Source organism: Exserohilum turcica, assembly GCF_000359705.1.
Source record: "Exserohilum turcica Et28A unplaced genomic scaffold SETTUscaffold_14, whole genome shotgun sequence".
NCBI lineage: Eukaryota > Fungi > Ascomycota > Dothideomycetes > Pleosporales > Pleosporaceae > Exserohilum > Exserohilum turcicum.
This window is the reverse complement of record NW_007359959.1, coordinates 800,352-815,504: the sequence shown is the minus strand read 5'-3', so window position 1 is coordinate 815,504 and position 15,153 is coordinate 800,352. Positions and strand designations below refer to the sequence as shown.

Genomic DNA, 15,153 nt, shown 5'->3' with positions numbered 1-15,153 from the left:
TATTCTTTGTTGCTGGCTTGTCCTGCCCCCCCCCCCCCCCTGAGAGCATGCCCATAATGGCGGCAGTCCGGGGCACATTTGCCACTCGCTCTCATCACACGACCCTGTTCCAAGCTTCCCGAGCCTGAGTCGCGGCACGCGCCTGCAGACTTCGCACAGCATACGGTTTCCCGGGCGAGGGTATGCAGTCATCATTGTCCGTAATAGTGCGGGTTGGGTCTCTCTGGAAGCGATTCTTGCCTTGCAAAAATCCAATTCGACCCCCATCGCATGGCCAGATGCACTTACGGGGATTCTGCCTGTTTCCACCCAGACCCCACACATCCATGACTATGACTATTGCTTGGTGTCGACAATACGCTTTTCGGTTACGTCTGCTGCCCACACAAGCAGCAATTTGTCGTCTTCTGCCCATGGCTGCCTCGGTGGCGTCGCGAGTTGCGCGATTCAGCCCCCTGGCTGTGTGGTGAGTTATCCGCCAGCTCATTGCAAATGTTGCGAGCACTTGGAGGTGCACCTAGCCATAGCATAGCCCTTGCCATGCCGATCTGGCGCGTTCCGAGCAGAACCGATGCACTTCAAATAATAGCTTTGTTGTTTGCAGTAGATTGCCATTTGCAAGTGTGCGGGCGTGTCGCCAGGCGCTGTCTTGACGTCTGAGGCGCGACGCGTCCATGGCAGCCGGGTGTACTTTGCCTCGACGCTGGATGGGAGCATCGGCACGGGCTCGTGACAGGCTCCCACTGCCACTTTGGCTGCAGTCGGCCACCATCATGAGCGGCGGTGCGCCAGGGCCAAGAGCGACGGTCAACGGCACACTGCCAAAAGGTTCGGGGCTTTGCTAGAATCGACCAGCGAACAAGAGACCAACTGTGCGATGCCAATGCGGATTAGCTGGCGTGCGGCTGGTGTTTCGAAGGAGGGGGGCGACTAGGGCCCTATCCACCTAGTGAAGCCGCTGGGTAATCCTGCGAACCGAACGGCTGCATGACCGCTTCGCAGCCAGACGGGCGACACGACTACACGCCGTCCTCAACACCCATCGCGACTGCATCAAGGTTGGAAATGATAATGATCGGGCCGTCTACGACCCGGCTGATGTGGCCCGGAGTCGGTGGGTGTGTGTGTGTGTAAGAGAGTCATACGCGAACAGGCCTAGCAGGCCAGGGTTGCCCAAGAAATGGCAATCCAAGCTGCGCGGCGCGCCATGAGCTGCTCGCCGTCGCGCAGGCAAGAGGGCGTCGCAGGCAGCCCAGGCTCGCAGGCGTGCGGCCATAGCAGAGTGTTGTGGGAAGATGCGGCATGCCCATCCACGGCTCTGTCAAACGAGCTGCGAGATGTCGTTGGACCCCTGTCGAGCGCTAAATCCATTTAGTACCTAGACCACCATACATCGCCTCCTTCAACCTTCCTCAGCGAGCCCACGCCCTGGACCCAGCGCCCATGGGGGACTCTCACACAGCATGAGACGGCGTGGCGCAGGCGGCCGAGGGCGCGGGGGGGAGCGTGGGGCCCGAGAATTGCATGCTGCCGGCCAGCTGCTCGCGCCGTGGCCGCGTGCAGACGGGCCCTGGGGCGAGCGGCCTGGCTGAGACGCCCGGAGAAGGTGCAGAGAAGAGAGATAGTCGCCGTATGAGGGGTGCGTTGCCCGCAAACGGTAGACAGGGGTAGTGGAGATCGTTGGTTGACGAAGCCTGTGTGGGCGTCGACCATGGCCACGGCCGAAAAAACCCATCAAAAAAACCACATGGCGGGCGAGGGCCGAGGGCGCCGGCAGCAGCCCGGCCACAGGGCTCGACACGGCGGCAGCGGGCGTGGGAGGGCAGAGGATGCGGTGCGGTGCGGTGCGGTGCGGTGCGGCGAGGGTGCGGTTTGCCAGCAGCACCGATGAGAAGATGAGATATGCGTAAGAAAGAACTAGGTCCCACGGACGTAGCCTTGGGCCTGGCTTGGCACCGTTAGACCCATACTACAGCGAGTCTATCCCGCCCTCGCCATCTCCCAATTCCTTCAACCACTGCTTCCTTCTTCACTGTTTCCCCCCACACACCACCCTCTGCCCCGTCACAGCGCGAAACATTACCTGGTTTCGCCATCGGCTGCATCCACCCACCGGTCCCGGATCCCTCGTCTCGCTGCTTTTGGGGCCCACTGCTGTCCACCTTCGCGTGTATGCGCCCATGGGCCTGCTCATGCTGCCTTGATATCCCTACCTGACGGGCTTTTTCTCTCGCAATCCGCCCTGGCGACCGCCCGCGCCTGCTTGTGAGAGGCTTTCTCGCCGTGCCTGGGCCTGTCTCCTGCACCAAGTCGGTTTGCCCGCCCACCACTCGCCATGGCCGACTCCAAGCATGGCGAGGCTCGCTCGTCGACGCCTGGAGACCAGTCCAATGCCCCGTCACCGCGCAACGAGGATGACGCGCCAAACAGTCGACAGCAGCAACCCGGCGCTGCGTCAGAAGTAGCGCCTTCCAAGTCCACCAGCCGGGCCTCGTCGACCAGGAATTCCACTCCCGCTGCCTCGCTCGAGGGGCGGCCGCCTGCACCACCTGCACCACCTGCACCACCACCACCACCAGACGCCAGCGACGCGTCTCCGGCCATGGACACGGTGCAGCAGTCTCTCGAAGCCGCCAATGGTGCGCCCGCCAAGGCAAAGTCAGCGTCCAAGGAGCCCGAGCAGAATGGAGATGCGCCGTCGTCGTATGGCACGCGCTCGCGAGGCCGCCCAGGGAGGTCGCGACCCAATTATGCAGAGGACGCCGAAATGGATTTTGAAGCCCCAGCGGCGCCTGCTAATGGCAACGTGTCTGACCCGCCATCGCGTAGTTCCGTGGCTCCCGACAGCGCTCACGCCTCGAGTGCGAGTGGGAAGAAAGGTTCCGGCTCTGCGCAGGGCAATGCGTCGTGGGGTAATTCCGGATCCAGCACCACCAAGGACAGCGCGGCGACTCTGAATGCTGCCGGCACCTCAGCCACGGCTGCATCGACGCAGTCCAGCACTCCGCAGCCTCAGCCCCCAACAAAACGGCGCAAGAATGCTGCTGCCAACGCCGCAAATGGTAGCCACGCAAGTGCCACTGCGCCAAGCCAAGCAGGGGCGAAGCGCGGGAGCCAGGCCAGCACCGCAATCATGGCCGCTAGCAGCGCCCGCGAGTCCAACATGATGACTTTTGAAAACACGGCCGCCCTGCTCAGAGACGGCCGCCTCGAGGCAGACGATGGCCAAATCGTCTCGGTGAATGGTAAGTCTTGATTTGCTTGGGCTGCAGCTGACGCTTGCTCCGTTACGCCAGCCACGGCCTGCGGCTTGAGCCATGGATTCTAATTGGGTGTTACAGATCAAGTGTACCTCGTGTGCGAGCCGCCCGGCGAGCCCTACTATCTTTGCCGGGTCATGGAATTTATCCATGTCGACAACGACCCCAAGAAGCGCGTCGAGTCGCTGCGCGTCAACTGGTTTTATCGCCCGCGAGACGTGCAGCGCTACAACAACGACACTCGTCTCGTCTATGCGACGATGCACTCTGACCTCTGCCCCCTGGCCTCGCTGCGAGGAAAGTGCCAGATCCTGCACCGCAGCGAGATTGGCGATCTGGACGAGTACCGCAAGACCAAGGACAGTTTTTGGTTCAACCAAGTCTTTGATCGCTTCATCCATCGCTGGTACGACGTCATCCCCGTCTCGTCGGTCATCAACGTTCCCGACAAGGTCAAGAAGGCCCTCGACGAGCGATGGAAGTACATTTGCCTCGAAACGAGTCGTGTCAAGGAATTGACCAGCGCCGTCAAGAGCTGCAAGCGTTGCGTTGGGTATTGCGCCGCGTAAGGTTTCCCATCTAATTACACACACGTGACGCTGCTAACTGGATTAGGAATGACTCAGTGGAATGTGCCGTGTGTCACAACACATACCACATGAATTGTGTACGCCCGCCGTTGCTAAAGAAGCCATCTCGTGGTTTTGCGTGGGCTTGTGGACCATGCAGCAGGGCCCAAGAGAAGAAGCTCGAGGCCCGTTTGGGCACCACCAACGAGGATGCCGAAGAAGAGGAGGTAATCGACGAGGAAGAGGAGGAAGCCTGTGCAGACACCAATGCGCCAACCCCGGATCCTGACACCCAAATCGACACGCACCCTGCGACGCAGGCCGAGATAGCGTTAGCTAAGATGTGGCCCATGCGATACCTCGGTATCCACTGCAGGGTGGAGGACGCACTGCAGTATGATGATCGAGCCATCTATCCACGCGCCAGCTCTCGATTGGGTCCACGACACCAGGCGAACGTCAATGTTTGGCACGGGCATGCGGTTGAATTCGTCAAGCCCGCAGAGATCAAGAAGCGGTATGTCAAGGCGGCAGGCAACAAGAAAGAAGGCAAGCTGTCGAAAGAAACCGTCGCTGCCATCGAAGCCGACAAGGCAGAGAAGGCCAAGCGCCCCAAGTGGGTCATGGACGAGCCTCCTGGCTATGTTCGCCGTGGAGAAGACCTGCCAAACAGGGATGCCAAGTGCACTGCGGAGCTAATGTTCAAGATGCCTCCTTTGGGGGTACATTCTACACGAGGAGAAGATGATGCCCCGACTGTCACGGAGGAGCAGGTCAAGGCTTACATGGATCGAGCAAGAGCCTTGGCCAAGTCGCACGTTGGAGTCGAGCCGTACAACACCAACTTTCTTGACAAGTGCTTGGCTCTTTTCACCAAGCATCAATACGACGCCGATGTCGCCCTGAAGCATGTCAAGAAGATTGACAAGCGGAGAGATCTGAAGGAGCCCGAACTGACCAAGGAGGAAGAGAAAAAGTGGAACGAAGGGGTTGCAAAATACGGTTCGGAGATTAGGCTCGTCCGCCAGCACACGAGCAAAACCATGTACTATGGAGACGCCGTACGCTACTACTACATGTGGAAGAAGACGCTCAAAGGAAGAGAAATATGGGGCTCTTACAGTAGTCGGAAAGGCCGCACTAAGAAGGTCGAGCCTGACGCGCAGGCCCGCCTTGTTGACGATGTTGCCGACGACCAAGACGACTCAGCCTTCGATAGCGCCAAGGCTGTACAACGCAAGCGCCTTTTCCAATGCAAGTTCTGCGGGGTCCGACATTCGCGCCAATGGAGGCGGGCTCCAGGCGTGACTCCCGGCCAGATGGTACCACCCGATGGCCGTTCCAAGGACAAGACTGGATTCCTCGTTGCGCTTTGTCTGCGTTGTGCTAATCTGTGGCGCAAGTACGCAGTGACATGGGAAAACGTCGACGAGATTGCCAAGAAGGTTGCGCAGGGCGGAGGAAAGGCTTGGAAGCGACGAATAGACGAGGAGCTCTTGCGCGAGGTCTACGCCGCACAGTCGGATCCCAGCTCCAAGAACGCGACCCCCGAGTACGTCGAGGTCCCAGCCGCTACAGCTCAGCCGGTTGCAGAACCGCCGAAGAAGAAACAGAAAACTGCGGCTGCGGCTGTTACGAATGGAGAAAGCGGGACGTCGACCCCAGTCGCTGAGCCAGTGTCGAAGAAGAAGGAAAAAGAAAAGCCTGCTCCAGTCGTCAAAGCCCCCACGCCTCCTCCGGTCCCGTCGCCTCCAAAGTATCGAGCTTTGCCCTGCGCTGTGTGTCGAACGTCAGAAGGCACACGTCTGGAGTGTGCGGCTTGTAAATTGACAGTCCACAGACCTTGCTATGGTATCGAAGAAACACGACAAGCCAACAAGTGGTACTGCGATCCGTGCAAGAACGACAAGAAGGAAAGCGTATCATACGTAAGTCAAATAACTAATACTAGTGGAGCCGCTACTAATCAAGCTCAGACATATGAATGCGTGCTCTGCCCTCAGAAGGATACTGAACAGGACTTTTATGAACAGCCCAAGGTTACGCACAAGAAAAAGACGGATCGCGACCGGGAGAAAGAGCGGTTGGAGAAGGAGCTTGTCGACAAGGCCAAGGAAGAATACCGCCTTCGCCAACAGGAGAAAGGCAGGCCCGTTGTTCCCCGCGAACCGCTCAAGCGTACTGCCGACAATAACTGGGTCCATGTATACTGCGCTCTCTGGCATCCCGAGATCAAGTTCAGCAATGCAGCTCGCCTCGACATGGTGGAGGGCATAGGTGCGCCAACACTCCGGTACGACGCGGTTTGCAAGCTGTGCAAGACGACGCAAGGCGCATGTGTGTCGTGTCTGCAATGCCACGCCACATTCCACGTTGGGTGTGCTCACAACCATGGCTACATTCTCGGTTTCGATATGACCCCGGTCAAGGTGTCTCGCAGGGATGCGGTACCCACAGTGACTATGAATGGGGAAACAGGCACACTGATCGCGGCAATCTGGTGCAAGGACCATGCGCCCAAGACGGTTGTTCATCCTATGGATGAGCAAGTGCAAGGAACGGATCTGATTGCCCTGCAACTTTTCGCTCGCGAGTTCAAGCAAGCAGATCTGACCCTGACTGGTACCGCGCGCAAGGCCAACCTGGTTGACCAGTCGACGCGCATTGCACCACAGGCTGCGCCAGCACAGGTGAACCGTAGGGCATCCGCAGTCGCTGCGCCTACCCCCACGTCTGCGCGGGGACGACAGTCGAACGCAGGCATATCGGTCAAGGAAGAGTCAAACGAGCCAATGGTGTACAAGTCTGAGCGCAAGTGTGCACGCTGCAAGATCGAAGCCAGTCCACGATGGTGGAAGGTTGACGGGGAAGTGGCGGCACCCAAAATCCCTCGAGTGGTGGATGGACCGCTGGACATGAACGGCCATATGGACAAGAAGCCGCTGGTTGACGAAAACAAAATGGCCAATGGCATCGGTACCGAGGACCAGCCCATGACGGACGCGCCAGCTGTTGCTTCGCCTGCACGCAAAAGTCTACGTTTGGACACGGACAGGGACGTAGCTTTGTCCGGTGCCTATTTGTGCCAGAAGTGCCACTGGAAGAAGCAGAACGGCACGGATGAAGAAGAGGAGGAGCGAGCGAGGGCCGTGTCCATCTTCAAAGAACCGCCGCCGCAATACCCTCTGCCCGCGGCCCAGATTCCACAATACGTGCCGCCTCCACCAGCGCTGGCTGGTCCATGGGCGCTACCTAGCGGCCCCCCAAATCAGCCGCCTCCATTGCCGTCATGGCATAGTAGTGTACCACCCGGGCCCGGACATCCCCCGCATCATCTACCCAACGGAACTGGCTACGTACCGCCACCACTACAAGCCCCGTCTGTCGGCCATGTTCCCCCTTTTCATGCGCCTTACGCGCCTCAACCAAACGGATATGCGGCATTTTCGGGTGCACCGTTGCACTCGGCGATTGTTGCCGCAGGGCTCCGGCCTCCGTATTCGGGACCGCCCATTAGTGGGCCTCCGCAGCTACACCACAACAACGGAGCGATGCTGGTGAATGGGGCGATGCCATCGCCGAGGACAATGCCCTACTCGCCTACTCACCATCAGGTGCACCCTGCCTCGCGCGAAAGCCCATTCATTGCGCCTCCTCCTGCCGTCGCCCAGTACCCGGGCATACACGGGAGTCCTGCGCCTGGACGACCGGCTACTCCTATGGATACAGTAATGCGGGATGCTCCGGCTGTGACTTCAGCGCCCACTGAGCGCGCCAGTACGGGAGCAAGTGCGAGTCCGTCACTTCGCAATTTGCTACATTAGAGTTTTGCACTTCTCTTTCATGTACTCGTAAGCTTTTTTTTATTCTTATTCATTTCCTTTGAGCATGGGATCGGAGTCGATGCCTCTAGGCATTTTCAGCATGGAGTGCAGGAATGCGACTGGACCGGGTCGCATTGATGCGGAACAGCATGGGAGATTTGGACAGTGACAAGGCGGAGGGGGGGGTTTGACAGTTGCATGTCGGGTCATTGTTGGGTCTGCGGTTAGGCGTTTGGTGGCATTATACCACAACGTTTGCAACGCGTTTCTGTATCCTTGTGTTTTTTCTTGCAACCTCACGGCGGGGACGACTCTCAGTCGGCGTGGCGGCTTACATGATTTATAGTTAGACGGTAGGGATGGCCTCCATGGTCGGTCAGGAGGGGGGTTGGGTCAATACATAGTACGCATACAGAAGAAAGTATAGGTTCCAATCTAGATGGGCCTGGCAGGTGGGCACATGTCGCATGGGCATTCGTCTTGATGGGCAGAGGGTGTTTGAAATAAAAGCCGCCACAGCCACGCTTGTAGGCGAGCAGGTCTAAGGAGAGAGGCGATGTGAGGGAGTAAGAACAGCCGTACGTAAGCTGACGTACGCCACATGCAGTCATGTGGGCAGGCCAAACGTCAAGCCTTCTGGGCCCTGCCGACAGGGCACGGATCGCAGACCCACGGCCTATCCACGCGTCCCTTGCATAGCTCCATCCTCCCCGACCTCTCCCAACCTCAACTCACACCAGCCACACGACTTTCGTCACTCGTTTCTTTTTGCAGTAACGTTCATTTTTAGGTCCGCGCTGATTGCAGCCGGTCGCGATATTTTCCTTTACTCGACTCTACTCTCTCTCTCTCTCTCTCTCTTTCCATCTCCCATCCCCCTTTCGCTCTCGGATCGTCTTCGCCACACTTCTGTTCTCTCGTCTATTCACCCAGGCCCCCCGTTTTTGCTGGTGCACACTTGAAACTAGCCGGCACCACGCCACACACGGCTGAAACAGGGCTCGTTCCTGATTCTCTCCCAGACGCAACAGAGATCCGCGTCCGGCATCTTGGGCGACCGAAGGAACCAACGAATTCGACGTGGCGCAGTAGCTTTCCGTCGTGTTACCCGCCGGGCGACCATATCATCTCTGTGGTAGCGGCACGGCTTTGGGGGCCTTCTACGCATCTCGCACTTTTCCCTCCCCTCCCTCGCGCTCGAAGAATTGTCACACTGGTAGGATCGCCTGGGTGACACATTATATTATTCAATTTTCTTTTTCTTCCATTGTTACTTTTATTATTATTTCCTTGCTGGGTTGTTGGCTGGGCATACCAGTGGCGCAAAAGCAGTCACATAAACCTAAATCCACATCACATCACATCACACAGCCATGATGACTCTGTCAAAGAGGTATTACTGCGTTGAGGCAATAGATGGAGAGACGGAATGCTTTGTCAATGACGGGTTCTGGTACACAGAGGTACGTTTTGTATTCGGCATGCACGCTCAGCTTGAGTGCAGACGGCTAACCTAATGAACAGAAAGGCATAATTATCAAATGGATCATTCTCGCAGTCTTCTTCTTCATATTCTTCGGCTGGTTTGTCGGCGGCCGCATCCACGCAAAGAGAAGGTTACGAAAGGGTCTTCCACTGCTATCATACCATCGTGTACGTTGCCTCTTTCTTTCAGCCTTTTTGCCACGCTGCTTGGTATAAAGGAAAGAAGGAAAAACACAAATACTAACATGCCTGACAGTTCCTCGTCTCGTACCAAGAACGGCGACGCTTCGGCCAAGTGCCCCAGAACCACTTCACCTTTTACCAGACGCAAAACCCATATGCGCCGCCAAACGGTGGCGCAAACGCTCCCTACACACAGCGCCAGGACGGCGCATGGTCGGAACCCCCGCCACTCTATCAAAACAACGATGCGCCACCCCAGTACTTCGCGCCGGCGGGCCCCGCAAAGACAGGCGCCACCCCCGGAGCGAGCAGCGCGCCAGATGCCATGGAAATGGGCCAGTATAGTGCTGGTGCCCCTCCGCCAGCGCAGGCTGGTCCCCAGCAGAGCGGCGTCGTGGGCTCAGAACAGCAGAGCGAGTCGGGACATGTGCCTACACAGCCTCTGCCGCCGCGACCGGCTCAGGCCAAGATTATGGGTGTGTTTGGTAGGTTTAGGCGGTAAATAAGAGAGAGAGAGAGAGAGAGCATATATATGTATGTATGTATATATGTATGTGTGTGTGCGTCTGTGCAACTGTATGTATCTGAGTGAGCGGAGTGAGAGGGGATGAGAAGAGGGCAAGAATCAGTGTGACTGGATCATGCGTTCTTCACAACGGCGGTGTTTGTGTATGTACAATATATCTATGGGCATGGGAGGGATAGGTTAGGGCCTGGAAAGCAGGCAAACATGTTTCTGGTAATATCACGACTCACCGAGACGTTTATGGTGTGTATTTGTAGTGGGAGAGGGAAAGGACAAATCCAGGCATTTCAAACATTTCAAGATATTTCACGGAGAGAGAAGGAGAAATAAGTTGAAACAAAAAAAGATGTGTTTATTTCATCATTGCAATTCGTGGACATACATGTTCAATGGTTGTATGTCTCGTTTGTGTTTGTTATGCGTGAACAAAGAAGAAAAAAGCAAGGCCTTAGTCAATATCCATGGCATCGACGGTACTGTTGTCGTGCGCCGGGGGTATATCATCCGTCATCATGGTTGTGGTTGTATTAGGAGTAGTGCTAGTACGAGGAAGAGCAGGAGGAGTATGTAAAGTGGTAGTGCAAGTAGTGTTGGCAGCAAAGACACCCGGCGGCTCGGTGACAGGATTAGCCTGCCTGTCGCGGATGCGCTGTCTGGTCTCTACAATAGCCTTGCGCACATTGTCCTGTTCCTGCGGGACCGTCAGGCTCGAGGGCACATTGTACAGGACCATCTGGTTGTGCATGGTGGGCTTGGGCTCCGGGCCGAGCAGCACGTGGCGCGGTATCTTGGAGAGGTGCTTTTCAATGTCCGACAGGAAAATGGGCTTCTCCTCGTCCGACTCGATGTCGCTGAGCTCGGCACTCAGGTCCGAGATGTAGACGCGGTGCGGCGTGTCTTCCACCTCCATGCCGTCGGCGTCGGTGGGCGGCGCGCGTGGTCGCCGCGAGCGTGGAGGCCGGCTGCTCGAGACAAAGGCGAGAGGGTCGGCGCCTGCTATGGGCTGGCCTGGTAGCCCGCGTGCGTGTGCGTGTGCGTGTGCGTGTGCGCCCTCGAGCGAGCCTGCGACGGGAATATAGAGGCGCGTGCCATTGCTGTCTACTGCGCACCTGTCAGCACCCGCACCAGCACGACAAACTAGGAGAGGGGCCAGAAGCACATACCGAGATTCAGCAGGTCGAATCGCTTGCTCAAACGCTGCTCGTTTTCCAGCGAGCTGTCGGCGGGTCGCTTCTTGCCGTGCGGCGCATTCTGTTGCGCATATGGAGCGGTGCTAGCTTGGCTGCTGGGAGCTACGACTTGCGCCATGCATGCATCGCTTCGGGTCGGATCAGCAGGGCAAGAGACGGCTGTGGTGCGGAGGGCGAGTTTCGGGGCCGGAGATGGAGGAGAGCATGTGTGTAGTAATAGTAGTAGTAGTAGTAGTAGTAGTATGGGGGATTTTCAGGGTCGTTGTTATAGCCGCGGCCAGGGCAGCTCGGCGCAGTTGCGTGAAGCTTCCAGAAGCGCTCTCGCTTGCTGCATGGTTGCGTCTATCCATCGGCCCTCGGAGCCCCGCACTCGCAGCCCGCGCTGGTTTGGTGAATGCTGCCACCACCAAGGATAGCCGCCCCTCTGAGTCACCCCAGCGCCAGGCGTCGCCTGCTGCTCTCGGAAAAGACGTCTTCCTCGCTGCTCCTCTGCCCGCCTGTGTGGCGACGCCCGCTCCACGTCCAACGCCGCCTGTTTTCCTGCACACGCCCGCTTCTGACTCCCCTCGTCCACACCTCCGCCATGTCGCTGGTGGGAGAAAAGCACGAATGGGGCGCTGTCCGCGTGCGCCAGACGTTTCTTGACTACTTCAAGGACCGCGGCCATACGTTTGGTATGTCGCTGCCCCGCGCAAGCTTCCAGAATGCCAATTGACCTCGACACAAACAGTCCCCTCGTCGTCGGTCGTGCCCCTCTCCGACCCCACTCTCCTCTTCACCAATGCGGGCATGAACCAGTACAAGGCCATCTTCCAGGGCACCATCGACCCCTCGTCCGACTTTGCCCAGCTCAAGCGCGCCGCAAACTCGCAAAAATGCATCCGCGCCGGTGGCAAGCACAACGACCTCGACGATGTCGGCAAGGACAGCTACCACCACACTTTTTTCGAGATGCTGGGCAACTGGAGTTTTGGCGACTACTTCAAGAAGGAGGCCATTGGCTTCACCTGGGAGCTTCTCACACAGGTCTACGGCATAGATCCAAAGCGGCTGTACGTCACCTACTTTGAGGGCACCGACGACCTCGAGCCCGATCTCGAGGCCAAGGAGCTCTGGCTCAAGGCGGGCGTGCCCGAGGACCATATTCTGCCGGGAGACATGAAGGACAACTTCTGGGAGATGGGCGACCAGGGCCCCTGTGGACCCTGCTCCGAGGTACACTATGATCTGAGGGAGCCCGAGAATGGCCAGTACAGGAATGCCGCGTCGCTGGTCAACATGGACGACCCCGAGGTCATTGAGATCTGGAACAACGTCTTCATGCAGTACAACCGCGAGCCCGACCGATCGCTGCGACCGCTGCCGAACAAGCACATTGACACCGGAATGGGATACGAGCGCCTTGTCTCGGTGCTGCAGCACAAGAAATCCAACTACGACACCGACGTCTTTACACCGCTGTTCAAGAGGATACAGGAGATTACGGGAGCGCGCGAATACAGGGGCAAGTTTGGCAACGACGATCCAGATGGCATCGACACTGCATACCGAGTCGTTGCAGACCACGTCCGCATGATGAGCTTCGCTATTGCCGACGGCGGTGTGCCAAACAACGTTGGTCGCGGATACGTCGTTCGCCGAGTCCTGCGGAGAGGCGCCCGATATGCGCGCAAGTACTTTGAGACGGAGATTGGTGGTTTCTTCTCCAAGATTGTGCCTACACTAGTCGAGCAGATGGGCGACATGTTCCCGGAGATCAAGAAAAAGCAACAGGACATTATCGAGATTCTGGACGAGGAAGAAAAGGCCTTTGCCAAGTCGTTGGATCGCGGTGAAGTCATCTTTGAAAAGTATGCGCAAAAGGCAAAGGCAAAGGCATCAGATGAGCTGCCAGGAGATGACGTCTGGCGGTTATACGACACGTACGGTTTCCCCGTGGACCTGACAAAGCTCATGGCTGAAGAGCGGGGCTTGAAGATTAATGACGACGAGGTTGAGGTGGCACAAGAAAAGGCGCGCGAAGCCAGCAAGGGCGACAAGAAGGCTGCTGGTGTCCTTGTCAAGTTTGACGTGCACGACCTTGGTGCGCTCGAAAACATGCCAGAGGTCCCCAAGACGGACGACTCTGCCAAGTATGGCCGCGAAAACATCACTGCCACCATCAAGGCCATATATCACAACAAAAAGTTCTTCAAGAGCACCGCCGAGGTGCCACAGGGCGAGCAGTTTGGTGTCTTGCTCGACCGCACAAACTTTTACGCTGAGCAGGGTGGTCAAGAGTACGATACTGGAAAGTTGCTGGTCGACGGCGAGGCTGAGATTAGCATTGAGAATGTCCAGGTGTATGCCGGCTATGTGCTGCATACCGGTTACATCAAGTATGGAGAGCTGAGCGTCGGCAGCGAGGTCATTGCCGAGTTTGACGAGCTACGGAGACATCCCATTCGCAACAACCATACCGGCACACACGTTCTCAACTACGCCCTTCGCGAGGTTCTCGGCAACGAAGTCGACCAAAAGGGCTCGCTTGTTGCACCAGAGAAGCTGCGCTTCGACTTTTCGCACAAGGCCGGTCTGTCGGATGCTGAGCTTGACAAGGTTGAGAGTATCTCGTCCAAGTACATTAAAGACGACTCACAAGTATACGCCAAGGAGGTGCCGCTTGCATCTGCAAAGGAAATCAGGGGTGTTCGTGCTGTCTTTGGCGAGACATACCCAGACCCGGTTCGCGTCGTCTCGGTCGGTGTGCCCGTCGAAGAGCTTCTGAAGGATGTGAAGAACGAGAAGTGGGAGAAGCTTTCTATCGAGTTCTGTGGTGGTACCCACGTACTCAAGACGGGCGAGATCAAAGACCTGGTTATCCTCGAGGAGTCTGGTATCGCCAAGGGCATCCGCCGTATCGTTGCCGTCACAGGCCAAGAGGCATACAATGTCCAGCATGTGGCCGGCGAGTTCCAAGAACGCGTCGAGGCCATTGGCAAGATGCCATTTGGGCCGCAAAAGGAAGCCGAAGCAAAGAAGATTGGCGTCGACCTCAACAACCTCACCATTTCGGCGCTTGCAAAGAGCAAACTCCGCGAGCAATTCGCCAAGATCCAGAAGAGCATCTTGGACGAGCAAAAGGCTGCCGCAAAGGCAGACAACAAGCGTGTTCTCGACGAAGTCACAAAGTTCTTCGAGGACGATAGCAACAAGTTCATGGTCAAGAAGCTCGACTGGTCAAGTAATGTCAACAAGGCCATTAGCGAAGCCATCAAGACTGTTTCGGGCCCCAAGAGCGCCCTCAAGGATCGCTCGCTCTACCTGTTTTCCGCCTCGCCTGAAGAAGGCAAGGTTGTGCATGGCTGCTATGTTAGCGAGGTATGTTTTCCCCTTGTTGTTGCTGTTGTTGTTGTTTCCGAGAGTCCAAAACACTAACACTCCATCACACACAGCCATTCAAGAACGCAGGCGCAGACGGTCCAAAATGGGCTTCGGCCGTGACCCCCATTATCGGTGGCAAGGCCGGCGGCAAGCCCGGTGCTCCCACGGCAATTGGCCAGGGCACCAATGCAGACAAGGTCGATGAAGGTGTCGAGGAGGCGCGGAAATGGATTGAGGCTTTCAAGATTTAACTCCCCGGCTACTTGTTCACTTGCTCGCCTTGACATGGCATAGTATAGCATACCAAATAGAATATCGCACAAGTAGGTCTCGTGACGTGTAGCGCTTGTCGTACCAAATGGACAATGGAGAATCATCATGGGAAATTTACAGTGATTTCTTTGCTTGCTTGTCAGGATGCGTGTAATTGTTTGTTATATCTCTCTTTCTCTTTCTCTCTGGGTGTGTGTTTGTCTCTGAATCAATTAACCCATATTGCTGTGTCTTCAGAAGTAAGAAAATAAGAGAAAGAAGAAGAAGAAGAGTAAAAATAAGAAACTGGATAAGTAAGTAGGTAAGTGAATAAGTGAATAAGTAGCCCTGTAGTGCAATACAATACAATACAATACAATACAAATGCGAACAAGACCAAGACCAAGACCAAGACCAAAGACCAAGAAATGCATGAACCAAGATTTCCACCCCCCCCCCCCTCTACTCAAAAAAAAGAGAGAGAGAGAGAGAGAGAGAAGT

General features: G+C 56.7%; 4 protein-coding genes across 4 annotated transcripts; 3 read left to right on the top strand and 1 right to left on the bottom strand.

Annotated features, from left to right (window-relative positions):
• Positions 1-2,335: 2,335 nt before the first annotated feature.
• On the top strand, positions 2,336-7,917 carry SETTUDRAFT_148505 (uncharacterized protein; the record flags this gene model as incomplete). The annotated part of the gene is made up of 4 exons (XM_008025377.1): positions 2,336-3,245; positions 3,342-3,825; positions 3,876-5,757; positions 5,806-7,917. The coding sequence occupies 4 exons, from the start codon at positions 2,336-2,338 to the stop codon at positions 7,651-7,653; spliced, it is 5,124 nt and encodes a 1,707-aa protein (XP_008023568.1). The 3' UTR covers positions 7,654-7,917.
• A 1,112-nt stretch (positions 7,918-9,029) lies between these two features.
• SETTUDRAFT_160108 (uncharacterized protein) lies at positions 9,030-9,823 on the top strand (the record flags this gene model as incomplete). Its single annotated transcript, XM_008025376.1, has 3 exons — positions 9,030-9,116; positions 9,178-9,306; positions 9,395-9,823. The coding sequence occupies 3 exons, from the start codon at positions 9,030-9,032 to the stop codon at positions 9,821-9,823; spliced, it is 645 nt and encodes a 214-aa protein (XP_008023567.1).
• Positions 9,824-10,295: 472 nt separating this feature from the next.
• On the bottom strand, positions 10,296-11,155 carry SETTUDRAFT_105908 (uncharacterized protein; the record flags this gene model as incomplete). Its single annotated transcript, XM_008025375.1, has 2 exons — positions 10,296-10,941; positions 10,986-11,155. 2 exons carry the CDS (start codon positions 11,153-11,155, stop codon positions 10,296-10,298), a joined length of 816 nt encoding a protein of 271 aa, XP_008023566.1.
• A 387-nt stretch (positions 11,156-11,542) lies between these two features.
• SETTUDRAFT_128760 (uncharacterized protein) lies at positions 11,543-14,891 on the top strand. Its single transcript, XM_008025374.1, has 3 exons — positions 11,543-11,711; positions 11,768-14,397; positions 14,472-14,891. The coding sequence occupies exons 1-3, from the start codon at positions 11,621-11,623 to the stop codon at positions 14,649-14,651; spliced, it is 2,901 nt and encodes a 966-aa protein (XP_008023565.1). The 5' UTR covers positions 11,543-11,620; the 3' UTR covers positions 14,652-14,891.
• The last annotated feature ends 262 nt before the right edge of the window (positions 14,892-15,153 follow it).

What these genes read in the sequence shown, in the direction of transcription:
- SETTUDRAFT_128760 (XM_008025374.1), top strand. Translation starts at nt 11,621, where the DNA reads ATGTCGCTGGTGGGAGAAAAGCACGAATGGGGCGCTGTCCGCGTGCGC. An exon ending in GGACCGCGGCCATACGTTTG is followed by an intron (nt 11,712 to 11,767) that starts GTATGTCGCTGC and finishes CGACACAAACAG; the next exon opens with TCCCCTCGTCGTCGGTCGTG. An exon ending in ATGGCTGCTATGTTAGCGAG is followed by an intron (nt 14,398 to 14,471) that starts GTATGTTTTCCC and finishes CATCACACACAG; the next exon opens with CCATTCAAGAACGCAGGCGC.